This window comes from Bos indicus x Bos taurus, chromosome 6 (assembly GCF_003369695.1).
Source record: "Bos indicus x Bos taurus breed Angus x Brahman F1 hybrid chromosome 6, Bos_hybrid_MaternalHap_v2.0, whole genome shotgun sequence".
Classification (NCBI taxonomy): domain Eukaryota; kingdom Metazoa; phylum Chordata; class Mammalia; order Artiodactyla; family Bovidae; genus Bos; species Bos indicus x Bos taurus.
In genome coordinates, this window is record NC_040081.1 from 111,290,656 (window position 1) to 111,307,775 (window position 17,120).

The window sequence follows — 17,120 nt, forward strand, 5'->3', positions numbered from 1 at the left end:
ATGACAGATTGTAACATGAAGGGGAAATGCACGGTAAGCGGTGGTGTCATGATTTCTTGCTTGGGAGTTTTTAACTCTGTCTATTTTGATACATGTGATAGAGTTTAGATATTAAGGATTCAGATGGAAACGATTAAACCGCTCAGCCCTAGAAAAGTCCAGCAGGACAGTGAAAGGAATTTAACAACAGAAACAAGAAGTTGTCAGGACAGAGCCAAGGCGGAAGCAAGAACCAAGGGCTCCTGGATCCCAGAGGGGACTACGGATGCTGACCTGAGCTGGGGAGTCATCTCAGGGGCCAGGAGGATCAAACTGGGCCTTTAAGAGTGAATAGCTTTGGGGACTTCCCTGGTGGTCCAGTGGTTAAGAATCCACCTGCCAAGGCAGAGAACATGGGTTTGATCCCTGATCTGGGAAGATCTCACATGCCAGGGAGCAACTAAGCCCAAGCGCCTCAACTACTGAGCCTGCACGCCTAGAGCCCTCACTCTGCAAGAAGAGAAACCACTACAGTGAAAAGCCCACGCAGCATGACAGAGGCCCAGTGCAGCCAAAACTAAATTGATTAATTAAAAAAAAAAAAGGATTGAGTAGGTTATGTAAAAAGGTGGGGGTGGCATTCTAAGAGGGAGAAACATATGCAAAGACATGTCGACGTGGCCCTTAGTGTATTCAGACAACGGAAAGGAGTGGAGGTAGATGGTGGTCAGGCACCAGTGGGACGGGGCTAAGGACACAGTGTCAGGGAAGCCAGGTCCAGCCTGTGGACTGTCTTGGATGCCGTAGAGGTTTGTTTCCAAGCACGGCCGCCTGCAGTCAATCCCCTTGTTGGAGGCACGTGCTACTTACCCATCCCAGAGGAAGTCTGGGTCTCTGCACCTTGAATCTGGGCTGCCTTGATGTGCAGTGCAGATAAGTGATAGTGTTTCAGTTCCAGGCACTGGCAGTTTGCTTCTTCTCCCCTGGGAACCCAACCATCATTCTGTGAAAGCCTGGTGGAGAGGCTGTATTCAACAGCCCTACATTCCATTCCAATCGCCAGCTATGTGATTGCGCCATCTTGAATGTCCAGCCCAGCCAAACCTCTGATGACACCATCCCCAACCAACATCTGTTCCCCTAAGTGCAGATCGCCTGACCATTGAGCTCTCAGAATGTTAACTGATAATAATGAATTGCCTCTTGAGTCTCTGAGTTTGGGGTCGATCAGCTGTGTAGCAATAGATAAGTGGAACAGACGTCAAACAAATTGTCCCAGAAATCATTTGTGATGATTGCAGGTTGGTGACTTTAAAGAACTGATGAAAGGAACCCTGAAATGATGAGGTGGGCAGAGGATAAGCTGGCAGTTCTCCTGCTCTAGTGGGGGAGTTTCAATTAGAGTAGCTGTTTCCCTCAATTTCCTTTGTCTCTGTTGCTATTGTACCACACATTTCCCTCCCCATGCTAATGTCATAAGGAAACAGTGTGATGCTGAGAGAGAAGCTAGGCTTTGTAGTCAAGGGAGATGCAGTAACAAATTCCACCGATGTCTCCCGTGAAGTCTGAGATGGAGCAAGTAGCTTACTGAAGCAGACGGTTGGTCCCCTGCCCAGACGCCCTTTCTGGGACTAACCTACCCATGCCGAGATGCTAAGACTGTTGCCTTCCAGTTGATCTCTCCTCTGCAGGACAGCCCTTGGCCGATGGGGGCTCATCTTATTCTGAAGTTACTGCCTCCCACACCCCTTGGGAGTGGCCCCAGCCAATGACTAACCAGTACAGGTGTACAGAAATCTGGCAGCTGAGTTTCGAGGGTTAGATAACTCTGTGCCCCAAGCCTTCCCCTGCACCATGGACCAGGCTCAGGAAGTAGGCTTCCTGAGTTCGCAGCTTTCCTAGCTCTTTCCTCTTCTGCATCTTACCCCCTCCACTCCCTTACAGATTTTTTTTTTAAACTGAAAAAGATCCCCTCAGTAACTCTGTGCTCCGAATTTTGGTCTCAGGTTCTGCTTCTGGGAATCTCAACCTAAGAGACACACTCTCCCTTCTGTTCTCTTTTTCAAGCCCCTCTTTTCCAGAACTGGCTGAGATGATCTATTACTATGGCCTGGCATTTTATATACACCTAGTTAATGCTAACAGATTTCTTCTCTCCTCTTCCTCATTTGAACAGAGTAGACAAATGCGGCGAAAGTTCTTGAAACCCAAAGTCCTCAAATGAATTTTCCATAATCTTTGTATAATAAGCTTTTTAGAAAAATAGGCAAGTGGGAGCACTGATTTATAAAAAATGGGGAGATGAAGGCCTAGTTGGTGGAGCTGTGAGGATTAGTTGAAATAAAGGCTCCTCTGTCCATGGAATTCTCCAGGCAAGAATACTGGAGTGGGTTGCCATTCCCTTCTCCAGGGGATCTTCTCGACCCAGGGATAGAATCTGGGTATCCTGCATTACAGACAGATTCTTCACTGTCTGAGCTCTCAGGGAAGCCGGAAGAAATGTCTATGGACCTTAAATTGAGATGCTTGGTACAGAGTAAGTACTCAGTGAGTGGAAGCCGCTGCCCTTGTATTTGACCAGCCACAGGGAGCGAGGTCAATCCTTGCTTTCCAATCCCTGTGTCTGCGGCCAGCAGAGTGCCCAGCACAGAGAAGACACCCCTGTGTTTGCCCAAGTAAACTGCAGTGAGTGTGGAAGAAACTGTAGTTTATAAAGATGAGCCTTTTTCACAGTGCCACTCCGTGTGGGATTTGGGTCATAAATCCACGCTGAGTACTTCTCATCATCGTGGGCAGATTTCTCTGCCAGGGTCACAGATATGCAGACTCCTTTGCTTTGGTCGTTAACACAGTTTATTATTGGCACACTTATCAGTAAAGCATACATAAAATACAGCTGTTTTATAACACACGAGCCACTGAGTCTTTACATGTATAGAGGAACATATTAATATGCGAATGGAAAAATTAGTTCTTTTATAAAGTTTCACATAAATACACTGGGATTGCCCCCAAGGGAAAGTCCCCATAAAAGAACCAGGTGAGGGCTTTACAAAATATTATACAGGAAATATACTATGAAGAGAAACAACAGTCAACTCAGATACAATAAAAAAAAGAAACCCAGAAGTTTCAGATTTATTAAACTGCCCACAAAATTAATGGATTACATGGCTTGAAAATATTTGGATCAACAGCAATTATACAAACAAATACATTCTCAAGGGGCCAGGTGCCTTTCTTTACGTAAAAATCTGCCTTGGTGTCTCTGATGACAAAAGGTCATTTCTTGTTTCTGCACTCAGGCTCGATTGAACCAACTCGGGCTCGAGGACCAACTGACATTAGCTTGGCCATAAATTACCCTGCTGGGCCCTCTTCGCTGTTACCCAAAGAAAGAAAAGGTGAAAGAGAGAGAGAAAAAAATAAAGGTACGTTTAAATTACTTTTCAAAAGCGGATTTTTTTTCCTTTTCTTTTTTTACTGAAACAAGAAACTCTCAGATGCAAGTCAAAAAGCAGAAAATATTTTACAATATTAAAAAGTCATCTGTAGTTGGATTCGGCATAGAATGGGATCCTGAGCACTGAGGGTTTACTGACAATATGGCCTTCGTTGGATGGTTGGATGCGGGGTTGGCGAAGGGAAATTAACAGACATGGTTCAAACTGAGCCAGGAGAAGCGTTAGCATTTGCTCTTGTTTTAATTATCATCAGTGCCAGTATCTCTGTTACCTGCGAAGGCCTCCAGGGAGGGGTCATGGAAGTTTATTCGGAATGGTCCTCTCAATTAAAAAAAAAAAAGGAAGAAAGAAACTCAGATCATTGTGGTTTAGAAATCGGTATTTGCGTGGCAAAGTTTTAACGTCTTGCTCCTTCCTCTCCTGTAAGTAAGGATCTGAAATAGTGAGCGTGACCCACGGGGCTATGGACAGTGGATTCTGGAGCCGGTCACTCTTACTGGGAAGCCTGGGGCGGGGGGTTCTCTGATTTGGTCTCCTGAGTGGCCGGAGGTTTACTGTTCCATGGGCTGCTGTTCCCCAGGGCGGGTGAATTGGTGAAGTCCTCCTCGTCGTCCATGCCGTTGGCCGCATCATACTGCGTGTTTTCTAATCTAGTGATTAGCCTTTCGTCCTCGTCCCCAAACTCACCTCCCATCAGAGTTGGCTCTCCTACCACCATCACATCCTGTGAACAGCAGCTGACATTATTACAGGGAACCTTGGGAGAGAGAAGCCCACTTAAAACACTAGCGGGAGGAGGCGCTGGGGGACCTGGGTCAGACACACCGTGTCCTGTACACCGGGGCCAAGTCTCAGTGTCGGGGGGGCCAAGACGCATATTGGATTTCTACAGGAAATAAACATCGCCTCCTGACGGGAAACAACCACGCGAGTTTATGTCCTTAGTGTGCAGCCTGACACCGGAGAACGAGCAATGCTAGCAATCTGCAGAAATAAAAAAATGGATTTTTCAAAATTAAAAAAATCCACGCTTTGCAACTTGCCGACACTGGGGACTTTTGAGAGGGCAGTGGGCGCTGTGCGAGACCTCGGAAACGCCACCACCTTTACTGAGGGTCTCGGGACGGCTTTGCAAACTACTGAGAATAGCAGCCAACGCCGGGGAGGAGGCGGTTCTGCCGTCTTCACGCAACTCATTCTAAACGGCATTTTCTCTGTCCCAAGGACGGTATATGTTTTAATTGAAGACAGATCTCTCTTTTTTCCTACTCAGCCAGGCCCTTTTACACAGCCAACATCCTTGACATTCTGCTACTTAATTATGGTAATTAATTTAGGTAAAGTTTTCGATAAAAACAATGTTCACACTGATTTGACAATTTGCATAGCTAATTAAGTCATTAGCAAAAACCTGCTGATTGCCAACAAGCCCTGAATTTACCATCTGTTATTCCATGGTGCCTGTCACCTATCCCCACAAAGGCAACCCCACCACCAATCTGGGCAGTAAAGAGAACCAGTCTGTCCAGCTGGTGCCATTAAAGAAAGATGAAGAGAACTAATGATAATTATATCGATGAAGCTGGTCGTCATCAGAGATGGAAGCGTGCAAGAAGAATCTATCTAATCACTCCTTTAAGTACAAACTGTCCTTCCATGCAAACAAGGAAGGCACATCCTAGGGTTGGGAGCTTGGCAGAGGCCACCGCTGCAGAGGCTCGAGGACAGGGGAGAAGAAAGCCTACCCAAGGCATTGCTCTGGCCTCCGTGTTCCAAGGGGGCCCTATGGGCCCAATGGCTGACCTGGGCACAGCACAGGGCATCTGTCAGGTGGATCCTGCTCTGCCAACTCTGAGCAACAATCTACTTAAGAGTGCCTGACTGCCCTTGGCCTCGGCTGAAGCTGAAACATCAAGGCCAGCCAGATGCTTTTGGAGATATAAGTAAGCATTTGCTGATATGGGCGTGAATTTGCCTTGACAACTGGGCAAACGTTCTTTCTACTGGGGCAAGAGAGGCTGCCTGGGGCAGTCTATGAGTGGAACACTGCCTGTGGTCAGGAGAAAGGTCCAGCTGTCCCTCCAGGGCCCTTCTCAAATTTTGAAGGTGCCCATCGAACTAATCCCTTTGTGACCATCTGGTTTGTTTTGGAATGGAAAACCTTGTTTGTCTGATAGATCGATTCCCCTCGAATTAGAGGGAAGATAATCAATAGGTTTCACACTGTGTTTTCAGACTAATCACTCTTGCGAATTGATAACAAGGATGTTAAAGAGAAATGTCCCAGATGAAGTAAATGGCTCAAAGGTGACCTGAGTAGAGTCAGCCATCGACGTGCCGGCAGGGTGTTCAACTATGAGTCCCTACGAACATCCTTATGATGCCACCAGGAGCTAGACGTGACACTGACTTATAAGAGACTCACAAGGACTCCTGAAATGAGATGTAAAACAGACACAGAGTTCGAGTGTCAAGAAAGCCGATGGGACGTTAAATGGAACAGGGCTTTCACCTGACCCCTTGGGGTGTTGGGGATTCAAAAAGCGCCCTTCATTGCAGGCCCTCAGGACACTGTGCCTACAGTCAGGAGCAAAGGCAGGAGGCAAGACCAGGTTAAGATGCAGCAGAGCGCCACACGAGGGTGAACCCCAGCTCGTGACCTGTGTGCGGCACCCTTTGAAGGGCTGGGAAAACACAAGCCTTAGGTGTCACAGGGCAGGAGAAGAATGTTAGAACTGACGCGTGGGTCTGCGCTAGTATTGTGAGCCCAAGGTCAGCGAGAGAGGCTGCGGGAATGGGAGGAAGTAAGCATAATTTGGAAACAGAAGAAGCCGACTTAAACGTGATATTAGCCAAGAAGTTCCCAACACTCCAGATGCCTTCACTGTATCAGCAAACAACAGCCATTCCAGAAAAGTCCTCCGAAAATAGTGGCTTGAATCTCTTCAAATGGGGCTCATGCAGGCTCATAGTATGTTTGGTGTATCTTTGTTCCAGGAACAACTGGAAAAGATGCCCAGGCATAGATATTTTGGAGCATCTGAAATTTCAGAGAGATGCCATGTTTGCCTTACTGATTATAAAACATATCCTTAGCCAGATGCATAATCGTGGGTCTACGTATGAGTGTGTGTGCACACGTGTGCATGTGTGAGTGATGAATAAATGGCAAATTATAATAAAACAGACGTGTGCTAAGGACTTTGTATGCACCTAGAGGCTTGAGGACAGTTACACAGTTATGCACAGGACTCTAGCTGGCTCTGCTAAACCTCCAGGCTAGGATGTGTGTTCTCCACTCAGGTGGGCTTGACTTGCTATCTTCACAAAATGAGTGGAGACATAAGACACATTTTGTGTGCATGCTCAGTCGCTTCACTTATATCTGATTCTTTGCGACCCCATGGACTACAGCCCACCAGGCTCCTCTGTCCATGGGATTCTCCAGGCAAGAATACTGGAATGGGTTGCCATGCCCACTTCCAGGGGATCTTCCCAACCCAGGAATCAAAGCTTCATGTCTCTTGTCTCCTGCATTGTCAGCCGAGTTCTTTACCACTAGCACTGCCTTGGAAGCCCAGTGCACATTTGGGGCTCCTTCCAACTGGGGGTGTTGGCATCGTTTTCCCCACACACCCCCAGTCTTTAAAAATCCCCCCACATCATTCAACATCCACAGTGAGAGCTGAACTTCCTGCCCTGTCTTGTGGGACCGCCCCGCCCAGGAGGCGATATTGGTCCACCTGAGGGTAACCCATGTGGTCTCAACTCCCCACAAGGCAGACCCCTCTGCTCCTTGCTGGAGACCCTGGGATGCCACCAGCTGGTGCCCATGTACCTCTTCTCACTAAGCCCCCGAGCGAGGACCACCAACCTCTGAGGACGGGGAGGGACTCCTTTCAGGGCCCCTCAACACTTCTGCTTAAACTGGCCAGCAGGGGTCACTGCTGTGGACTGACACCGGTCTCCATCCCTCCCAGGGTTGAGGCTGCGGTTCGGGGTCGCTCCTAGCCCCTGCTCTTGGATGGAGTGAGACGCAGAAGCCAAGGATTAAACCCGAGCCCTTGCCGGACACACACGCTGCCGTCCGGCCACTAGGTGGACCACAGCCATGGCCGTGGTAACACGACCCCCTGTCCGTGTCTTCAGATAGGGCAGCTAAGGCCAGCAAGTGGCATTTCTAGTTAAACAGGAACGGGGTGTGAGTGATTCAGGACACACAAAAGATGTTATCCTTACGAGCCAGTCGGTGCTTATCATCTGACATCCAACCAGCCAGGGGACCTACAGAAATGGACACGTTTGCCTAACCTGGATGACTTCCCTGTTTCTCTCAGCCATCTCTAAGTTTCACTTAATGAAAACACGCTTCACTGCATGGTGAGGATACTGCTAACATTCTTCTTGCACTTTCTCACGGTGCCTTGCTCTTGTCCGAAGGGTCTTAACTCACTAAAGACCCTCTCAACACAGGCATCTTCCAGCAAAATGCAATGGTTGGTTGGAAGGACAAGAATGTAATGGAGTAGAAAAAGTTAGGTGCTCTTTAAAAAAAATTGCAATGCTTCTGACTGGGCCAGGTATGTGAAAATACATGGACAGGTAGCTGCTATTCTGTACCCACGGCAGACATCACTAATGGATGGCCTACCACATCCAGTTCAGGCTCAGAACCTTTCTGGACACTCTACCCTGTGAGTTGACCCCAGGAGACTGAGTTGGCAGGAGAGAAGAAACCTCTTCATCGTCCCTCCTTTAGATAGCCAGCTCTTCAATGATGGAGCTTGGGTGTCTTTTGGTTTTTTTTTTGTTTTTTTTTTTAAATTTTAAATCCAACCAGGCGTTGGATTACCAACACCTGCTGTAGTGTAGGGCACACAAAAGGAGCTCAGAAAACGCTTGGTGAACCGCTCTGAATTCTTGTAGTCCCTGTGCCTTTAAGTAGCTATGTCAGAGTTCCAGAAATCCCTGGAATGTTCTTTCAATTGTTTGTGGAAACTAACAACCTTTAGTTTCTAAAACTCTCAGATTAAATGAATGAATAGGCTACTTGTGTATGCTTTGGGGGCTGATTTATTTACACCTGGCCATTTTTTTTTTCTATTCATTTTCCATTTAACCAGCAGTGGGTATAACTTACTGGCACCTTAATAAGAAGACTGCTTTTCTCCTTTGATTTCCAGCCCCCTCACTCTTCAGGGATGATAGCCCAGTTAAAAACAGAGGTGACTCTGGTTTTATCTAAAGACTGAAATTCCTAACGCTCTTAAAATTAAAATGACACCTACCTCACAGGCTGGCCACTCTCTCATGACCCTTTCTTTTTAATGTACTGGGGAATGGCAACCGTACCCTCTGTCTATGGAGGACAGGAGGGGAGGCCAGATAATTCTCCGATACACTGGTGGGGTTGGGTTTAGCCGAAGAGAAGTGACCAATGGGACGTGGGGGCAAGTGGGTGGGGGGTCAGATTTGAAAGCCACACTTAGAAGTAAGTGGAGAACCTTCTGGAAAGGATGGTCCACTCTCACATGGACAGGAGACACAGCAGGATCAGAACCTGAAGGAAGAGGACCACAACCAAATCCTAGAGGGGAGACGAGTGAGAAAGAGGGGAAAGGTTAAAAAAAACTGCATTGGAGGTGGAGGGCAGCTACAAGAAAGGGCACACTCTCAAAGACACAGGGTCCAGAGGGCACTTCTGATGCACCATGAGAATCCCTGGGTTGGAAGGAAGGACAGTTGAAAGCCTGGTGAGGTAATGTACCAAGGGCACAGAGAAGGAACACCCGCAGGTCACTGAAGAGGCAAGATGGGCTTCAGGGAACGTGAGAACTTGTCAGTAAAAGCGGTAAGTGGTCTAATTCTGGGATGAAGAATTCAGAGTCTAGAAGGAATCAGGAAGAAAGGAGAGGACTGGGGAAGAAATCAAGAGGAGAGCAAGAAAGGTCCCATCTGCCTGGTTTGCCCTTCTGGGGACACCCTCGGCTATGAGTCTCAGAGTTCAAAGAAGCCCCCTTCTGAGCGGCCCATTTCCTTCGTCAAGACCCGGAACTGAAAGAAAAGGGTCAAGAGGTCAAGACAGTTCAGACCAAACCTGCGGCTGAACCTCCCTCTAAGCTAATGAAACAGGGAAAACGAAATCCACTGAGCTGCACTGGCCTTGAGTTAATTACCTGAGTCTTAAGATAAGAGGAGATGCCCATGTCTGGGGTGGGGTGGGCAGGGCTGGGGACAGTCAAATGACAATCTTGAGTCTGAGTGCCAGGAGCTAGCTTTCCAGTGGAACACAGGGTCCCAGCGATGGTGCCCAGAGCCCCTTATCTGCCACCAGGCACATCGCTCAGTGATATTTTAATTAAACCTTAGGTGACATATCTCCTGTCTGCGACTCTGACGGCATTTTCATTCCTGTCCTGCTGCAGCACAGACTCTGCGTATTGCTCTCTAGTTCCCAGTTTGCAGGGGCTGGTTTTCAGGACAGAGTCCTCCCCCTTCCTCCCAACTCCTGTCCTGCCTTCCCCTTCCCCAACCCCGCCTCCCGCCCGCCCGGCCCAGAAGGTCTTTGCAGCTAAGAGTCTTTTCCGCGGGCCCCCCTGGAATTGGGAGACGGTAAAGGCAGGAATTGCAGCCTAAAAGGAAAGCGAGACTTACAGGTACCTGACTGGACAGACTCAGGTTGGCGGCCGTGGTCTTCTTCTTGCTGCCGGTGCTGTTGGCGGCGTTCCCCGCGCTGCTGTTGGAGGTGCTGCTCGTGGAGTTTTTCCTTTTCCTCCGTTTGGTTGTCGGTTGCCTTGTGGGTTCTGCTGCAATATGGAAAATGGAAGGGGGATCAGTTCCCGGGCGACCACCACGGTCCCTCCAGTGACGCCGTTTTTGTAAACTGAAAAGAGTAGACTATTGACATTTTTTTCCCCGTGTTTTTTTTAACTTGACAAAACCCAAAAGGAGAAATCTGATGATCTAGTTTTAGTACAAAATGATGGAAACTCTTTTCTTTACCATGTCTATAAAATGATTTGCCTTTAATTGTTCTTTCTGATTTCATCTATATGTCTTGTGCTCAGTCATGTCCGATTCTTTGTGACCCCATAGACTGTAGCTCACCAGGCTCCTCTGTCCCTGGGATTCTTCAGGCAAGAACACTAAAGTGAGTTGCCATTTCCTACTCCAGGGGATCTTTCTAACCCAGGGATTGAACCCAAGTCTCCCTCTTCTGCACTGGCAGGTGGATTCTTTACCACTAGCGTCGCCTTGGGAGCCCATCTATATGTCTGGAATCTATGAATAAATCTTAGGGGTGAGTTATACCCCTATCACAATTTGAACTTAAAATATTATTACCATTATGAATTTTGAGAAAAAATTTTTATGGCCTACCTTATTTTTATAATAAAAGGAGGGCTCTGAGAATCCACCTGCAGTGCAGGAGACCTGGGTTCGATCCTTGGGTTGGGAACATCCTCTGGAGAAGGGACAGGCTACCCACTCCAGTATTCTGGCCTGGAGAATTCCATGGAATGTACAGTCCATGGAGTTGCAAAGAGTTGGACACAACTGAGAGACTGTCATGCTATTCACACTGAGATTCCTAGGGAGCCTCCAAGGCCTGAGAAAAGTGTGTGTGTGTGTGTGTGTGTGTGCATACGCACGCACATGTGTGCATTCAGTTGTATCTGAGTCTTTGTGACCCCATGGACTGCAGCCCACCAGGCTCCTCTGTCCATGGAATTTTCCAGGCAAGAGTACTGGAGTGGGTTGCTATTTCCTACTCTGGGGATCTTCCCGACCCAGAGATGAAACTTGTAACTCTTGCACTGGCAGGGGGATTCTTTACCACTAGCGCCACCTATATGAATTTATTAAATTAGGGACCCAGTGAGTAACAGCAGCACCTACTGGCCAAGTGTTATATTGCAGCCAAGCTCTATTACACCTTGAAATGATGAAGTAAAAAGAAGTGTCCATCCAACCAGCCATTGATGTAGAACTTGGGGATTCCCAAGCTCAGGAGAAATGCCCATGGTTTGCACCCTGGTGTTTAAAGGATGCAACTAACTTGAAAATTCCTGGGGGGAAAATGTTTTAATATGCTATAATCAATATATTAATGAAAAGAAACTAGACCTCTTCCAGAAGGTTTAGAAATAGAAAAAATATATATATATTTTTGAAACTGAAGGATGAGGCAAGATTTTATTGGAAGCGTACAGACTTATGGAAATGTGTAGTAGGAAGAATTTCATTTATTTATTATGCATTGTGAGCATGACTCAATGTTTTCATATTCCTGACATTTTCTGTCATTATTTTATATTCATAGCAACTCTATTAGTTAGGTGCTATATAATCTTTGTTTTGAGAATGAGAAACTTTCAGAAGCCTGTTCCAGGCACTTACTAAATGAATTGGAAATGGTATGTAAGAGCTAACCCTATTCTAGGTCCAGCCCTGATGGGAAGAAGGTAAGCTAGGGCCGTATTGGAATTAAGTGAGCGGACCTTTGGCATTTTCTTGAGACATCTTTGCTGCTTCTATTGGACAATGGGGTGAGTTTGTTTTAAGGCTCATTTCAAAGACTACTGGGTCCATCATGTTATTCCTGACTTGATGAAGAAGTAGAAGGTTTCTATTTATACACTATTTTTTCTTTCATAAATATTTTTGTCTTAATGTCTGAAGATACTCATTGACAGAGGGTATCTACCGTCCCTATCCATGGAGAGTATGGATGCTTATTCTGAAGGTTATCGAAACAGGAAACAGAATTGTTCCAACTTAGGCAGCTGGAGGTGAGCTGAGTGGTACAGTCTAAAGTTAAGCGAATACCCCAGTTTTCCCTGACCAGCGTCTTCTTCCTTTGACTTGAAATCTGCTGCTTTTATTTAAAAAAATTGTATTTTTTAATGGAATTTTGGGAAAATATGCCTCAAATGTCTGCTCTGTGTTGCTCCTACTGGCTGTACATAGCTGTAGGATTAGAGTCATGAACTGAAGACACAAAGACTTATTGTGACATAGGTCTCTATTGATTAGTCTTGCGCTAACTTTGGCAAGCTCTACTTTAAATCTCAGGCCTATTATACTGAATGGGAATAACAAGAAATATCTCATACCTCACAATAACGCTAGTGAAGATTCAATAAAAAAATAAAGGTCTGAGAGACTGTGATCTATGACTGTTTTCATGCAGTGCTGTAAGCAGAGTGGCTTGGCCAGTGCCTGGCATCTTGTAGGGGCTCAATAAATAGTTGTTGAGTTAATGACTGAATTAATGAATAATATATGAATTATGGGGCTTCCCTGGTGGCTCAGATGGTAAAGAATCTGCCTGCAATGCAGAAGACCCCTGTTCAATCCCTGGGTCAGGAAGATCCCCTGGAGAAGGGAAAGGCAACCCACTCCAGTGTTCTTGCCTGGAGAATTCCATGGATGGAGAAGCCTGGTGGGTGACAGTCCAAGGGGCGCAAAGAGTTAGAGATGACTGAATGACTAATACACACACACACACACATACACGTCATATGAATTATATGTGCATATATCAGGAAATAGAAGTTTTCAAGACCTGGAGTGAGTGAAATTTTTTCCCCATAAAACCTTATTGATATTGAAAGAGAAAATAAGACCAATTTAAGCACATTTAATATCTTTGAAAAATAATGTTCTAAATGTCGAAAATTCCCCTAAGATGGGGATGCAGCTATTCTATGTAAAGTAATGCTCATTTTCCCAGCTTTCTAAACATGTGCTTGATTATATTGACTATATCCTCTTTATTTAAAACCCCTGGCCAATTACCAGTGGAAGGTGACCATTATATTTCATGATTCAGAAAGCTATGTGCCTCATGTTAATAATTACTCTTCATAAAAACAATTTTTAGCGAATGGATACATTTTGCTTTTATGATCAATGAGGCTCAGCACACGCCTGGGAGTGAAAATGTATTAGATAGAAAGACAATTAATGATGACTCGAAGCAGTAATTTCAGAACCCCAGCAGGAGACTACAGTATCTAAACTGCATCCTAGGAAAGTGGAGAAATGGGGTCTTTTATGTATTCTTTTCATGATCAGAATACCCTTTGATATTATGTATCTTTAAAAATAGGGCAAAACTTTCTCCTCCTTCCTTCCCTTTTCTCTTCCATCTATTCCTTCCCCCCTCCCTCCCTTCCTTCTTTTTCTCTTCTGCCCATCCCCCCATTCTTCCTTTCTTCTTCCTTCTCCCCCTTTCTTTTCGTAATTTCTACCATTCTTCCAAGGACAAAGAAAACTAAAGTAAGCCATCTGCGGTCACCAAAGTCTTGTCCAGTGGAACGACCACTGGCCCGGGAGACAGTGAACCTTGGTTCTCATCTCGGCTTTATCAACATCTCAGTAACATTAAAGACATCAATTTCCTTCTGTGAGTTTCTGTCCTCCTAAATCTAGCAAGTGAGAAGACTGTGGAGCATGGTCACCACGTCGAAGAAGGATGTTTGCCCTTCACCAACTCAATGTCTTTGGATCCAACATCACAGTCAGAACATCCCTTATAAACTACTTTGCCTGATACGTTTATAATCACTCCCTTTTCCTATCCCTTCATGTCCAGAAGCAGCCTCGGAAAAAGCATGTAGGTGGAGAGTGAAGAGCGAGGCCGTACCTGGCGGGGCCACCATCCGCTGCCACTTCTGAAACAAGCAGGTCTTCAGGCAGTCCCGTGGACTGAGATTGTAGGTTTTATGTCTGGACATCAGTTCTTGCATTGGCTCCAGTATTACACACAACTGCAAGGGGTTCAAAGACAGGGGCTTCACTACTTGATAATATTATTTGCAATAAATAATATTAACAGCTGGAATTCATTTCGAAGCTTAAAGACACTTTTCTTCCCTCCTGCCCACCCCCACCATTTTTTATTTTTTTCTGTATAAGTGTGGAGGAAAAGAAATATTACCAACATTTGATAATGCTCACTCTCTTTACTATCATTTATAATATCATATTACAGCTGAGTGTGATTTACACACACACACACACACACATATTTCCCCACATATTCTAAACTGATGGTTGGGTGGATATACGCAGTTCTATTATGAAATGACGTGATTCTCTCTGGTTAAAGAAAAAAGCTCTTTCATATTAGCACAGCATGCTCAGATTTCTACTCTGGCTTCTGTTGTTTTTCCTGTTTGCATAACCACACACTGTGAGTTACAATGGCAGTTTATGTAGATTTTGTGGCAGTGAAGGTATCATTCAAGCTTTTGAGAACAAAGTGGTAACTTCAGGTACGTTTTTTGATCCTAATTCTTATAAAAAACCATGATGAACACGACTTCATTTTTATCCATGGGCTCATTTGTATTTTACACAAGATGTGCAAATTGGTAATGGATGGTAATGTATACTCCCACATATATTCAGTGTGGAGTTTTTGCCCTGGTTCTGTACGTAGTCACGCTTCTTGCTTCCTTTAGTTAGACCTTTCAGCTCTACTGCAGTCCAAGACATCTGACGACAAAGATTAATGAATGAAATAAGAAGGTAAATCCAGTTAGGACTGCCCTGGACTTTTCTGAATCCCTTCTCAGTTGGAAGCTTATCAGAACACTGCTGCATTGAGAGAGCTGTTGCTAAGAGGGCAAAGACCACAACTTGGAACAACGCATCCGTTGCTGTTGCAACAACAGCAATATGAACATTGGCAACGCATCTGTGCACGCATGCTAAGTCGCTTTGGTGGTGTTCAACTCTTTGTGACTCCATGGACTGTGGCCCGCCAGGCTCCTCTGTCCATGGGATTCTCCAGGCAAGAATACTGGAGTGGGTTGCCATGCCCTCCTCCAGGGGATCTTTCCCACCCAGGGATTGAACCTGCAGCTCTTACATCTCCTGCACTGGCAGGCGGGTTCTTTACTTCTAGTGCCAACCAGAAAGCCCTGGCAATGCACCTACCCATGTGAAAAGACATTATTTTATTATGAAAGACAGACTTTCAATCTCCGCCTTCATCCGCCCATCTTTTTTACCACCCTTTCCCTTCTGCCCTGTCTCATCTGAGTATTTCCCTAGAGGCCACACTTCTTATTGTCCACTGGGTTCCCTCAACCTGGAATTCTTCCCTCCTCTCTTCCTGGTTTATGCCCACTCATCCTTGAAGGCAGAGTCCCTTCTTCTGTTATCCCTTCCTCCCCAGGACTGTCCACTTCTTCCCATGTGGGCTGAGCCGAATACCTCTCCAGTTCTCCACAGCACATAGCTCCTTCTGCTCTATGAACTAATTTACATTTTGTAACCATCAGCTTCCAAGTCTCTTCTCTACTTGACTTTGAACTCTTTGAATGCTGAAATGAGACTATGCCTTTTATCTCTGTGTTCCTAGACTTGGCTCAAATGAATGGATGCATTGAAAGAGTGTTTCTCAGAAAGACTGGAAAACCTTTCTATGCCAATGTTCCTCAAAGTCTAAGGCACACTTTTATCAAAATCAGATGAGTTGATTGTTAAAAATGCAGACTTCTGGGCTCTGCCCTTTCTGTTTTACTGAATCTGGAGGTGGGGGCCTGAATCTGCATTTAAAAAGAGCATTCCCTCATCTAATTCTGATAAGTATTACCCAAAGCTGAGAGCCACTGCCCTGCAAATGCTGGGTTTTAGCAGAGAGAAATACAGAAGCAAGCCACGCACAGATCTCCAAGGGTTTTCTGCTCAAATTTCCTTCTCTTTTCACTGCCCCCACCCCACTTTCCCTCTTCTCAAGTCTAAGCATGATAATCAAAATTGTCGTCATCTAGAAAAATACCTTAGCCCTTCCTAGCTATCAATGATCTAAGCCAAAACCATTAACCCCACTTAAGGGCCAACTGTAATCTCCTTTCATTTGCAGTTTCTTCGGGAAAAGAGACTAAGATTTCACAGCTTGAGCGACACAGGTACAGTGTGATTCAGAGACAAAGTCACTAGTGCATGAGGCTGCAAAGTAGTGAGGTCTGGGTCAGTTCCCATCCGTCTTCAGTTTGCCTGTCTTCCTGTTGACTTGAGAGTCCTTTCTGAAACCTTTTAGAAACAACAGACTGGTTCCAAACTGGGACAGGAGTACATCAAGGCTGTATATTGTCACCCTGCTTATTTAACTTATATGCAGGGTGCATCTTGAGAAATTCCGGGCTGGATGAAGCACAAGCTGGAATCAAGATTGCCAGGAGAAATATCAATGACCTCAGATATGTAGATCACACCACACTTATGGCAGAAAGTGAAGAAGAACTAAAGAGCCTCTTGATGAAAGTGAAACAGGAGAGTGAAAAAGTTGACTTAAAACACAACATTAAAACCAAGATCATGGCATCTGGTCCCATCACTTCATGGCAAATAGATGGGAAAACAATGGAAACAGTGAGAGACTTTATTTTCTTGGGCTCCAAAATCACTGCAGATGGTGACTGCAGCCATGAAATTAAAAGACGCTTGCTCCTTGGAAGAAAAGTTATGACCAACAGAGACATTACTTTGCCAACAAAGGCCTGTCTAGTCAAAGGTATGGTTTGTCCAGTAGTCATGTATGGATTTGAGAGTTGGACTATAAAGAAAGCTGAGTGCTGAAGAATTGATACTTTTGAACTGTGGTGTTGGAGACTCTTGAGAGTCCCTTGGGCTGCAAGGAGGTCAAACCAGTCCATCCTA

At 45.6% G+C, this 17,120-nt stretch overlaps 1 protein-coding gene across 7 annotated transcripts in view; it reads right to left on the reverse strand.

The window, feature by feature from the left end:
- Positions 1 to 2,814: 2,814 nt before the first annotated feature.
- The window catches only part of LDB2 (LIM domain binding 2), a 454,053-nt gene continuing 439,747 nt past the window's right edge, over positions 2,815 to 17,120 (reverse strand). Inside the window, exons 6-8 of one of the 7 annotated variants that reach the window (XM_027545088.1) lie at positions 14,095 to 14,218; positions 10,104 to 10,249; positions 2,815 to 4,427 (exon numbers count right to left, since the gene is read on the reverse strand). In XM_027545088.1, the coding sequence (XP_027400889.1) occupies positions 4,377 to 4,427; positions 10,104 to 10,249; positions 14,095 to 14,218 (321 nt within the window). In that variant the 3' untranslated portion in view covers positions 2,815 to 4,376. Of the gene's footprint in view, positions 4,428 to 6,936; positions 7,458 to 10,097; positions 10,250 to 14,094; positions 14,219 to 17,120 lie in introns of those variants that run through there. The other 6 variants (XM_027545087.1, XM_027545085.1, XM_027545086.1 and 3 more) reach the window with 6 other exon arrangements.